The sequence below is a fragment of the Vanessa cardui genome, chromosome 6, assembly GCF_905220365.1.
Source record: "Vanessa cardui chromosome 6, ilVanCard2.1, whole genome shotgun sequence".
NCBI lineage: Eukaryota > Metazoa > Arthropoda > Insecta > Lepidoptera > Nymphalidae > Vanessa > Vanessa cardui.
Genome location: NC_061128.1, coordinates 13,179,444 through 13,192,720, shown reverse-complemented (window position 1 = coordinate 13,192,720; position 13,277 = coordinate 13,179,444). Strand labels below are relative to the sequence as shown.

The 13,277-nt window shown below is 32.2% G+C and overlaps 1 protein-coding gene across 2 annotated transcripts in view; it reads right to left on the bottom strand.

The window, feature by feature from the left end:
• Nucleotides 1–12,926, bottom strand: part of LOC124530767 — a 30,274-nt gene extending 17,348 nt beyond the window's left edge. For both annotated transcript variants that reach the window (XM_047105043.1, XM_047105044.1), the window contains exons 1-2: nucleotides 12,689–12,926; nucleotides 9,713–9,914 (exon numbers count right to left, since the gene is read on the bottom strand). In XM_047105043.1, coding sequence (XP_046960999.1) covers nucleotides 9,713–9,914; nucleotides 12,689–12,728 — 242 coding nt within the window. In that variant the 5' untranslated portion in view covers nucleotides 12,729–12,926. The remainder of the gene's footprint in view (nucleotides 1–9,712; nucleotides 9,915–12,688) is intronic.
• Nucleotides 12,927–13,277: the final 351 nt, after the last annotated feature.

Below are 13,277 nucleotides of genomic sequence, written 5' to 3'. Positions count from 1 at the left end.
ACTCCTAGGATTGGTGTCGCCTTGGTACGATATAGAGATTGATTAATATTTCTTACACTGACAATGATGTCGGTGGTAACTACTTACCATAATAAATATTTTGAGAGTTCTCCGAGTATTTTTTTACGATATTAATTGGCAGACGATCAATCGAGTCTTCAAATGGTAAATCATCATAGACAATATTAGCCATTCCTAACATCGCCAATGGGAGCTAAAATGTTTAGTACCTCGTGCCTGTAGTCACAATTAAAAAACATAAATTTTGAAGTTTTCGACTATAAATCGGCTTTAAGCACCCGCATAAGCCTAACATAACCAATATGCACCTAATGAAATTAATCAATTCAGTCAAAGCATGGAAGTCATCTAGAAGAATGTGTTACAGTGTTATATAGGATTATATATGCACAATAACTAAAATATTTCACTATGATACAATTCTCTAAACCATCATAACATATTCCAAGTTATCAACTCAACCAGAAACCCTTTTGTTCAAGGGCTGTTTACGCTAAGACCTCACGTAGTAATATTGAATTATTGCGGGCCCAAAATATTTGCACATAAAGGGAACCCAAAATAGTATGCGATTCAAAGGGTCATCTAAAACAAATACCTCAAGTATGGACCTCATACGAATATATTAGATTTCTAAAGAGTTTATTGTGACGGCCTGGTTAGTCTAGATCTAGATATAAGTTCTAGGGTATAGCCTTTAATAAGTCAGATTATATATATTTGGGTTATTGTATCAAAACATTTTTTAGTAATAGCCAAAAGTTTAGAACTTGAAAATTTATGCATACACGTGCCTTGAAAAGCAACGACAAATCAAATTCAATTTCCGTTATTCAATACAGAAACATTTGCATTACTTATTAAACACGACTACTAGGTTGGAAAAGAAAATATCCCGACCTGAGAAGAACCGGCATCGTACTGATTACATGAGAAAAGAACAAAAACAATACTGAGTACCTACTGTGGTTCACTATGTATTCTAGTGGCTGGATATACTCGTAAGGTCACAGATCTCGAGGTTCTAGGATCAAATCCCAGCTTGGGCCGATCAAAAGTTATTGAGGCTTTCTGACAAAAACTTCATTGGGAGCATGTACATTCTTGTGCCTTGAAAATCACGCAAAGCTGGTCTTGCACCTGAACTCTTACGGGTCGTACCATCTGATTATAAGAGTTAGAGATATCACTATAATATCTTTTGTAGTCCTGACGTGTTCGTGAGATTTGGCACCCAGAACGAAATCTACCATTATTCTACCCAAATGAATTTGCAAAAAACAACAAACAACTACTATTAATCATATTCGTTTTTGCGTGAATTCAGAAAAACAACGAAACGAAACTTATATCTTTAAAGCATTAGTCTGATTACAAAGTTGATGAAAGAACGCGTTGCGATATTGTAAGCGTTATGTTTACTTTACCAGTTTTACAGATGGAAATATTTATTTATACTTTATTGCACCAAACATGTTATACCTATTAAATCTAAATATTAACGCTTAAAGGTGGATTCATGGAACAGGGGGCCTTATCGCTAAAATAGCGATCTCCTCCAGGCAACCTTTGGACAGATCACGGGTTATAAAATAAATTTGGGAAAGAGTAAATATTGTTTGTAGGATGTAAATTGTATCGTATACAAAATATCGCTCATCCAGAACGACATCGTCACAATGGCAAAAATCTCTAAAATGACTTTTTCATTTCAAACGATCTCATTTCGTACATACTTTCTAGTGCAATATTGTCAATTATATATAAATATATATTATTATAAACAATAATTCATTTATTAGATTTTCTTGCACAGATTATGTAAAAATATTTAAAAACAATACATGCAAATTAAACTATTGCTTGCTACGAAAAGAAAAAAAAAAAAAAAAACAATAATTATTGTTATATAGACGTCAATCAAAAACTATTGAAACAATAATTCTGATAATATTACACTAGAAAGTATGTACGAAATGAGATCGTTTGAAATGAAAAAGTCATTTTAGACATTTTTGCCATTGTGACGATGTCGTTCTGGATTAGCGATTCAGTAAAATTATCTGATTATTAATTTTGTGTTACATATTAATATTATTTGTAATCTGAAATTGGAAGCTCGTGTACTTAATTTTTAAATTAGCCTCGAAAGCAAAACTTAATTGTACCACAGCAAAATTAGGGCATATAGATTATATCATAAATAACAAACGCAGCTGCGCCTTTTGAACATGTGAATACGATAAAGGCTTGTGTGTTTTCTATCTATACGCTTTTTATATAATTTACTCGGGTTTTTTTTATATTTTTCAATAAAAATAATAAACAAAAAATGTTTCAGAATTTTATTTAAATTAAAATTTTCATATTCGTAGCAAAAATGTACTGAATTTTTGTTTAATCTATATGATAAAAAGTTATTTGTGTTTTAACGTATTTTTTTTAATTCTATTGATTATAAAATAAGTTAGTTACATATACATGAACTTTGTATCTTATAAATTTAGATATAGGTATATGAACTAATTGAAATTATTACAAATGAAATAAATTCATACACTTCTTAAAAACCAAATTAACAAAAATAACTATTTATTCTCTTTACCTAAGAACGCAAGACGAATTATTAATCAAAATAACCATTTGAAAACTAATTTTGACACATTTTGAACATGCAATCATCAATTAATACAATTTATTGGGTACATTTGGCTTAGTATGTTATATATTAGTTGTAACTTCATAAAAGATAAATTAGTATAAAATAAAGCCTGAATTTTACAACTAATTCACTATCATAACTTAAATTAAAATAATGAAAACATTATTTTGCTATGTTAATAGTGTATGCATTAGGATCAGTATCTTTATAATATGCATATGTGTGTACCCTTAGCACACATTAACAAAAAGTAGCAAAAAAACCCTGACACACTTTTTCATTACAATACCAAGATGTAAGATGTACCCCCCGCTTTTAGGTCTGGTTTTTATCATCCGTAACTACCGAGCTTAATAACAGTTGTCTATAGCAAATATAATATAAGTTTTACTAGAAAGTCGAGTCGAGATGGCCCAGTGGTTAGAACGCGTGCATCTTAACCGATGATTGCGGGTTCAAATCCAGGCAAGCACCTCTGTTTCATGTGCTTAATTTGTATTTCTAATTCATCTCGTGCTCAGCGGTGAAGGAAAACATCGTATGGAAACCTGCATGTGACAAATTTCATAGAAATTCTGCCATATGTACATTCCACCAACCCGCATTGGAACAACGTGGTGGAATATGTTCCAAAAACCTTTTCCTCTAAGAGAGAGGAGGCCTTTAGCGCAGCAGTGTGCAATTAACAGGCTGTTGTTGTTGTTTGTTACTAGAAATGTCACATTATTAATCATTCAATTTATATACTCTGTTAAACTATTTGATAAATGAGACAAGTTCGCTTTTTAATTTTGATGTTTATGTAGCATAAGTGTAATTAAGGTGTAACCACACTAGGAAAATTAGTAGCTTTTTAGTTGTGCAACAAAATGTTCTTTAATGTATTTTATGGTAGACTGTATATATTCATCTGGTGATAGATACTCTGTATTGAAAGTATTTTCTATATTTTCATTACTCTACCGTAAAACATAAATATTGTAGTTTTGAAACGTCGTTGATATATTTTTCAATAATTATTTATTTCTAATAAAATATAAATCAAAATATTCTTTCTATTAGTCTCATAAAATAACTTTTCAATATAATTGAATTATCAATTCTACGGAGAAAATAATCAGCAAGAAACTTAGTAATTACTCTTTACGATAATTGAATTAAACAGTTTATTTCAAATGTACTAGAGAGTTCAATTTATATAAATCAAATACCTGGAAATCAATCAATACTAAACCAACCTTTTTTATTAATGGATAAATTTCGTATTGATCATAAATATGCCACAATATTAACAGTAGTTAGTAGTTAAACAGTTGAAGTTAAATAGTCCATTTATATTAAATTTTCTTTAATGTATTCATAAAATATGTACATTTATCCAATTTGCTGACCATATTAACAATAAAAAATAACAATGTTGTGCAATTTCTAGTAGCTTCGTACAACATTGCAAATAGTTGTGTACACTGAAATTGCTATCAATTCGAGGGGAAACGGACCGTAATGATGAATAATATGAATAAAATTACGAATAATAAAGAGTGTCCCCATTATTCGATGTAGTTTTATTTGAATTGTATTCGTAATGGATTTAAAATATAAACGAATATATAGTTATGATAAATTTTGAGTGGTCAATATTACACAATAGTAAAACATGTATATAAATGTTGCTATTATTAAAAATTAAAAATTACGCTATTCGACTGTGCGAGAGAGACTCTAAAGTAAAGTAACAGCCTGTAAATTTCCCACTGCTGGGCTAATGGCCTCTTCTCCCATTAAGGAGAGGACTTGGAACATATTCCACCACGCTGTTCCAATGCTGGTTGTTGAAATACACATGTGGCAGAATTTCAATGAATTTAGACACGTGCAGGTTTCCTCGCGATATTTTCCTTCGCCGCCGAGCACGAGATGAATTATAAACACAAATTTAGCACATATACATATATAGTGGTGCTTGCCTCAGCTTTAACCCGAATTCATCGGTTAAGATGCACGTATTCTAACCACTAGGCCATCTCGGCTAGAGAGACTCTAATATAAATAAAATTAAAAAATCTTCATTATTTAAATAAAACTAGTTATATCGGATTTTAATCGCGTATATTAATTATTTTGGACATCCCGACGTGACCACGAACGCTGTAAAGTACTCGAAACGTCGGGATGTCCGAAATAATTAATATACGCGATTAAAATCCGTTATAACTAGTTTTATTTAAATCTTCATTATTATCATTATCCTCTTGTCCTCACCCCGATTTTAATTTTACTTGGGGTCTGCGCAGCATATCATCTCCCATACTTTTCTAATTGACGTCATCTCACAAGTAACATTTTTTCCAGCCGTATCGTCTTTCACACAATCCATCCATCGTTTCTTTGATCGTCACCAATAGCCATTCACGTTCTCATTCCTCTGCATAGCATGCCCATACCATGACAGTCGGTTTTTACATACTATCAGAATTTTACCATACCAATTCATTTGACGTCATCTCACAAGTAACATTTTTTCCAGCCATATCGTCTTTCACACAATCCATCCACCGTTTCTTTGATCGTCACCAATAGCCATTCACGTTCTCATTCCTCTGCATAACATGCCCATACCATGACACTCGGCCAGGTAAAATTCTGATAGCATGTAAAATGCTATCATAATTTTACCATACCAATTCATTTTCCAGGTTATATGTTCAATAAACGCATTTAAAGTTCATAGATGTTAGTGCAGACGATTTAAAAGAACATCATGTAATAGTTTAAGCATGTTTTGCCAAAATTCGCTATAAATCTGTCGTAAACATACTCCCCAAAGCTGGGCCCAAGAGTATTTCACTTTTCAAATTTATTTTTATAAAAGTTCATTTTATTATCAATGTCATTGTAAAAAAGTTGTTACGTGTCATAGTTTATGCGTGTTTTGCCAAAATTCGCGATGGATTTGTCGTAAATATACTTCCCAAAAAAATGGGCCCAACACTCTTTTACTCTTCAAATTTATTTTTATAAGTTCATTTGTTTTTCATCGATGTTATTGTAGAAGATTATTACGTGATATAGTTTATGCGTGTTTTGCCAAAATTCTCTATAAATATTTTTCATAATTTGTTTTCAATAACTAATAGGAGGAAACTGTGCGCAACGTTTCAAGTCAAACTTTCACGGAATTTCAGAAATTACTTCGGATAGAACATCGAGTAATTATGTGTCTAGTTAATCAAACTTAGTCGTAAATTGTGATTTGTGATAATGATTCTTCCATGAAAATGAAGCGAGGAATATCTTGCTTGTTGCTTGTGCTTGTTTTGAACCGAATTCGAAGAAATATGGTATGGAGCATGAATCCCAACAACGCCCAACTCGGTCGAAGCTCTATTTGACAACTGATTTATTTTCTAATCATTATTTCTTTTCATTTCGTCTTTCACTCCGCAAGTCTTTATGTTTTCATTTTTTTGTCAATATATCAATAAGCTGATTTATGAAAAAAAAATATTTTATTTATTTATTTGTAAATATTGTCTACTTTGATGTTAAAATATTTTGCGATGTTCTTTAAAATCTTCAGCACTAAATTAGATAAACTATTAATGTTTTCAATGAACTCGTAAAAAGTAATCAAAAGAATAAATTCTTTCAGGTCAAGCTCTTGAAAGTACAATAGAGAACTCTTCTGTTGTGACTTTTGAAGTTTTTCCAATATATGCGGTAAAGTTTTATTTGGAAGTTGTCATGAAAATGCAATGCCAATGAGTTCAGTCAACCGTATATTGTCTGCTATTATTTTTTTCGTATCACTTAACCTTTTAATAAAAAGGACTTTAAAATGTAATTTAGTCTAAGCAATTTTGGAACAATAATATATTGAAAAGATCAAAATAAAAACGCATTTGTCTTTAAATGCCCAAAAAATTAAATCAAATATATTTATGTCTTGGACGTCTTTTGTCATATTTAATATACGACTCTTTATTTTATCATAGGGTTTTGTTCGTGAGGTACTCTTTAACCTGATGCTATAGTTGGTATTTTTGAGTTTCGGTTTGAAGGGTTATTTGAGCCAGTGTTCCCAAGATTGGTGTCTCATAGATTTTGAGATTAATTATAAAGACAAGTTAAGCATATGAAAATTCAGCAGCATACCTTTGTTTGAACCCGCAATTATCGGTTAACCCGTATGCGTTTTAGCCACTGAGTCATCTCGGTTCGGTTCGAAGTTTCAACTCACAACCATTATATTCTACACCTTGTTTCGAAATAGGCTTTGATTCCATTAATTCTGATAGGCATCACATACCCTTTTAGTAGATAATAGTCTAAACCACGGAGCTCCTACAAATGTTGTATAATAAATAGAATTAACCGAGGAGATCAAAATATTCGCGCCAATGGAGCTAGTTTCGAATATTCTTTGATCCGATTGAGTTCTGATAGGATTATCAGATAATCTTGGTTCGCTGCAGCGTGCGGAGAACAAAGCGTTTTCACGTTCGTTAGAATGCGAGATACATTTGTTCTGTCACATGCTCTAAAAGTTTTAACTAGTTCGAACTTGTTAGAATAAAGCTGAAACTTGATTTAATGCAGCTTGCAAACAGTTTTTAAAAGAATCAAACGATTTTCTTTATTGATAAATTAATAAATGAAAATCTAAAATGAGATTCTGGGTTGAATTAAATTGGATTTAATTGCTTTTAGAGGTAATTTTGGTATGAAATTTTATATTTTAGTGTAGCCTAATATTTGTAATGAAAGAAATAAGTAATCAAAATAACAACAGTTACGAGAGCAAAATAACAGTTTCTATTATTCTTCATATTTTATTTTGTTCATAAGTTTAAAATTATAGTCTATATTAACCCAATTAATTGAAAGAATTGAATATGCACTTTTCTTCACATAATCATGATCAATTATTTGACCTTAAATAACTTGTACATACGTTTTTGTACTAAAAGCAAAACGTTACCAATTCAATAACAATATGCAAAATATTTCTCTGGACTTAAACCGTTGATAAAATTGAGAACTGCAAAGCAAAGTGATAAAATAGAATTTCACATAAAATTCCAACTAACTTTTCAACTTTTAAAGAATTTCCTTGATGTTGAATTCCTGAGAGTTGAAAATAACCGAATACCAAAAATAATAGCAATATGTCGAAACTGTAGCGAAGTTTTGCCTTCAAAATTCGCAGAAAAAGGTTCCATGTAAATGACGATTTGGCAGTTTTAAAAATATAACCTCATATTATGAAAGGCTTGTGCGGTTCGTGTTAACTCAACCTTTACCTTTATTGACTTAATCACAATAAGTGCTTTTAATTTTAGAACGGTGCTCCATAAATAATATACCATTTTCAATTTGAGATTTTATATCTGCAGATGACGCTTAAAATGTAGTACTATGCATATGAGTTTACATGTTTCGATAAAATAAAATAAATAAATATAATTTAATTATCTATTGACATTCCTTGCGCGTTCATTTTGGTAAAATCTCCATTCGAAGATGTTAGCTTTGCACTTCATTAGTTATAAAATGACGAACCATAAGTGCTCTTTGAAAAAAGTATAGTCGGGGTAAGAAAAGGTTCGTCACCTTAAGATCTATTTTCCTATGCTTAGTATGAGCTATAATCTGCTTCACCGATCGAGAATGACATATTGCGTCGCAATTATTGGAGGTTTAGACTTAAAAGGTACTAAAGACTTGATAAAGGAATTAATTTGAAAACTGTCGAAGGTTTTCTTACTCTGACTGTACTAGGAATATGGTACTAATAGTCTAAGAACCTGTTTTACACATACTATATAATATACAAACTCCACATTAATGCCAGGTTTACTGCTTCACTTGCCGTTGGGGAAATGGAAGTTCGCTTTTTCCATCAGGGTTCTCATTTATCGAAATATGATCTTCCCTGAATATTTCGGTATACAAAATCATTTTTAATTCGGACTTAATGTTCAGGGAATTAAAAGTCATGACTATAAATAAATGTGCCATCTCTACACATGATGAATTTCTGCATATATTTAAAAATATTACAGAGCCGCATTTATCGTATATAAATCAATTTAGTAATAATGCTTTTGAAAAAATATTGCGTGAAATAAGCGATTTTATGCTCAAATTTTTTGGTCATATAATTTTGGCTTGCGCTGTTTGAAACAAACTTGGAATAAGTGTCAGCTAAATGATTTGTCAAATTAGACCAGCTTGACAAATGACTTTCGAATATATAAAATGAATAATTACACCATAATAGTCAAATATTGTATGACATTTATAAATATGAAATATGCCTTTAGGTTCCAACAAAGTTCAAACGTACGAAGTGAAGTGATTTTGTTATATTTATGACGACCTCCGTGGTCGAGTGGTGTGTACACCGGTTTTCATGGGTACGCCACTCTGAGATTATTATTAGTTAATAAGATATATTACCATAAGTTTTCTATGTTGTCTTGGGTCTGGGTGTTTGTGGTACCGTCGTTACTTCTGATTTCCATAACACAAGTGCTTCAGCTACTTACATTGGGATCAGAGTAATGTATGTGATGTTGTCTCATATTTAATTTTTATTTTATTTTATTTTTATATACATCCCGTCATTTTTTATGTTAGCCAGTTTTATGAATCAACAAAAAAAACTATACTACAAAGTATTGACAACATACATAATTCATCAAACAATATTCTTTATTAATCTCTAAGATGGCTTAGAAATTGTTTTGAAACAGCCTGTGATTTTATTTAGAGAATAAGCTACCAGAACCACTGCTAGAATAAATAACAAAACAAAATAATCGTACTTTGTTGATACGTTTATCAGTAAAATAAACAGGATATCCTGTAAGACAAACATTTCGACTTTATTCAATATTTAGCCCATTGAAAATTCCATCGTACAATAACAAAGTATGGTACTATCTACGCTGATCTAGTGCTTCGATTACAGAAACGGTAGCTAGTAAAAACATTCCCATAAAATAGGTAACATTCTCTATTTACCTTCGTAGTTGCTTTTTGCTGAGTATAACGGCCATGAGCGCTATATTCGCTGAAATGCCAAGTCCGGACAACGCAAGCAAGGCAGCTGCACTGGCCGCCCCACCTGGCGGACAATGCCTGGTGTTGTTCACGATCGAAGAATTCGTAGCGCCAGCTGAACCGAAGCGCAAATTTGCGCCGATCATGGCCACCGCTGACCCCGCTGTAACAAATTAATAATATTAAATGCTTAAATATGTACAAATATTGAACTAAAACTAGTTAAGGTATGAATCTTGACCGCGTGGAATGGTGGCAAGAATTCTAGCAGTATTTCACAGTTGAGTCGCAATTCCGATCCTCTGGGCGAAAAACGAACGAGCCCTCCCGTCACCAGTGGAGGCAATGATGCGAGGTGTTATGGTATTTGCACCACTACTCTTTTACATGAAAGATTGGTTAACACATTATTATTGAAAATTTTATTAATATTATCGTCAATGTTTGTCTATATTTAAGAGCCCTCTAACCGATTTCGGCAACAGTCTCAATACGATTCAGCCATTTGTACGGAATATATTTTAGTGCACAAATAAATATTGGGATACTAAAAGTGTGCATACATCGCAAACACAAGGGCACGTTTTTTTCTCATTTCATAAACGAACGACGAAAAATTCTACACGATCGGAAAAAGTTCAGCTGATAAATGTTGAAAAAGAGTAACAACTGAGTTTCTTGCCGATTCTTCTCGGTAGAATCTACTTTCCGGACCGGTGGTAGCTTCACTCAATAGTATTGTGACAATTCAAAAGTGCTTATAAAAGCCAACTCGAAAAAGTTTATTTTGATTTGATTTGTTAATATAAACACTAACCGACACACAGAAAATGGGATAATACTGATATTTTGTTGACAGAAAACCCAATAACTTCTTTATTGGCCCAACCCAGGGCTTAAACTCAGAACTTTGGGACATATTACCATATAAACTAGCTACTATAACAATGTGGCAGAATAGACGCGCCGATATTGTGGCAGAGATATGTGTAATGAGCAATAATGTAAAACGCCGCATTTATGCCGACTAATTACGAGACTACGAACTCGCATTCACGAATATTACATAACTGCAAGTATGTAATAATACAATAACACTGTCAGCATATTATCATTAAGTGAAATTAACTCTAAAATTAAAAATAATATGTAATTCCAAAAAGTAATTCAAAGTAATGGAAAACATTTCCCTAACGAGCCCTTAAATCAATTAGGGAACTTAAGTTTCAGCGTAATTAGACGGCAATATCATCGCAGCAGTATCAAAGCCTTAATAAGCGCTTCGCTCGTGTCTTGGAGAAAATTTAAGCAGCATTTCGCGACGGATATTAATATTACATAATATTCGAGAATTATTTTTAACGTATAAAGTACTTCTACTTAAATCGAACTAAGATCGTTTTTCTGGAAACTACAGCATTACAGCTTTGTTTGATGAATAATAAATTTCATTGAAATAGTTGTATATATTCAATTTTTAAGCAGGTTATGTTTTTGAAAGGTTCAGTTAATTACAAAAACTGTCGATCAACGATCCGTGTTGAAGAAAAATTTACAATTTTAATTCGGTGGAGATGCAGCCTTGTTGAGCAAGATTTTTTACGGAATTTCAAAATCGAACAGCCGTTACAATCCAGCTGAAAACGAAAGGTATTAAAGGCCTGATCAGAGTCAAATGACATTTGCTCTATAAGAACTAGGAACTTTTATACATTAGTTAAACGATAACCTTAACACATAAGGTCTTATATCCCATTTTCTTGAATTCATAATTTAATACATTCTCCATGTAGTGATCTATTTACTCGGCCATTTCTCAGAACATTGCCATTAGTAAAATTTGTTTTATATAATGAAAATAAATGAAACCGTTCTATTATAATAATCTGACCACTTAAACCAATTGCGGTTTTTGCTCGGTTATTAGGTTCCTCTTAACTAAACAATTAAAATCAAGACTTCATTCTATATCAAGCAACAATCTTATATTTTAAAGAAAATATTATTTTGAAAAAATACCATTGAGAAATGGTAGATTTTAATGATATATGTGTATTCTTTTATATTTATCTGTATATGTAATAATGTTTAGTATAGTAGTAGGTACCTTTGCCACCATACCACCACAGTACCATTGTACTGCCCATAGTTATTTGCAACTCAACGGGTTTTTAAGTGTATATGTAAGCCCGCTTTAGAAAAATGAGTAGCCTCTTTTCTTGATGTTTTCTAAGTTCACAGATTGATTGTGCAAAACATAAAATGACTAAATAATCAAATCGAGCTGTTATAATTTAAGGACATCATGATGGTGAAATTCATTCAAGCATTCCTCAAAACATTCCTTGTAATGAACGTGGAAAAAATGCCAAGTCTCACGTTTTTAAGCAAAGCCAAAGCATCCAGCCTTCTGGACAAAGTCGGGAGTGGTCGTATAAAATTCAAACCACTTCACTTTTAATATGGTAGAAATTAATACTAGGTTATACGACAGCCCACAGATGAGAACAGTACTACACGTGGGACCAAATTTGATCTTTGTAAAGTTTACCACCATGCACCTTGTTTGCCAATTTGCCTTCTTAAATTGTAAAGTAACAGCCTCTAAATTGCCCACTGCTGGGATAAGGCCTCCTCTTTCATTAAGTAGAGGGTTTGGAACACATTCCACCACGCTGTTCCAATGCGGGTTGGAGGAATGCAAATGTGGCAGAATTTCGATGAAATTAGACATATGCAGGTTTCCTCACGATGTTTTCCTTCACCGCCGAGCGCTGTATTTGAACGCGCGATCATCGGTTAAGATGCACGCGTTCTAACCACTGGGTCATCTCAGCTCATTCATTCTTAAATTGATGAATATTAAATTAAAACGTGACATTCATATAATTAAATCAAACGTAACTTACATAATAAAATAATTAAATATTAGCATACCTGCCGACATCTTCGAGCCTTTGACGTCCTTTAGAGACATGTAACCGATTTCATTATCCCCTGGAAGCAGTTAATCATCAACAAGTTCTTCCCTCCGCCAGCCCATTGCATTTTAACACGGATCACATTGTTTTTAATTAACATCACACGCGGCGAAATATTTTTATCACTGCACTTTTCCTTCCCTCCTTTCAGTCACTAATTGCAAAAGACAGTCAAGTACCTTATTATATTATAGAACAAAAGAACAAATGAACGGCTGAACTATTTAGTTGTTTCAACGAACACAAAAAGGAGGAAACTAACAATGATCATGTCATCATTATAACGGTTTCATATTTCATGATATATGTTAAATGTCGATGTTATAAAAATAATTGGTCATCATTTTATTTATTTCAGATAATATTTTTATATTAATTGACAATTAGTTGACGCCCGCGGCTTCGCTTGAAATTTATAGAGTTGGGTATCATAGGTTAGGTAAAAAAGCAGCCTAGTCCCTCCTTGGAGTTCAAGTTTACTTCATAGCAAATATTGTCAAATTCGGTTCATTGGTTTTTCAGTTAAAAAGTGACAGAAAGACAAG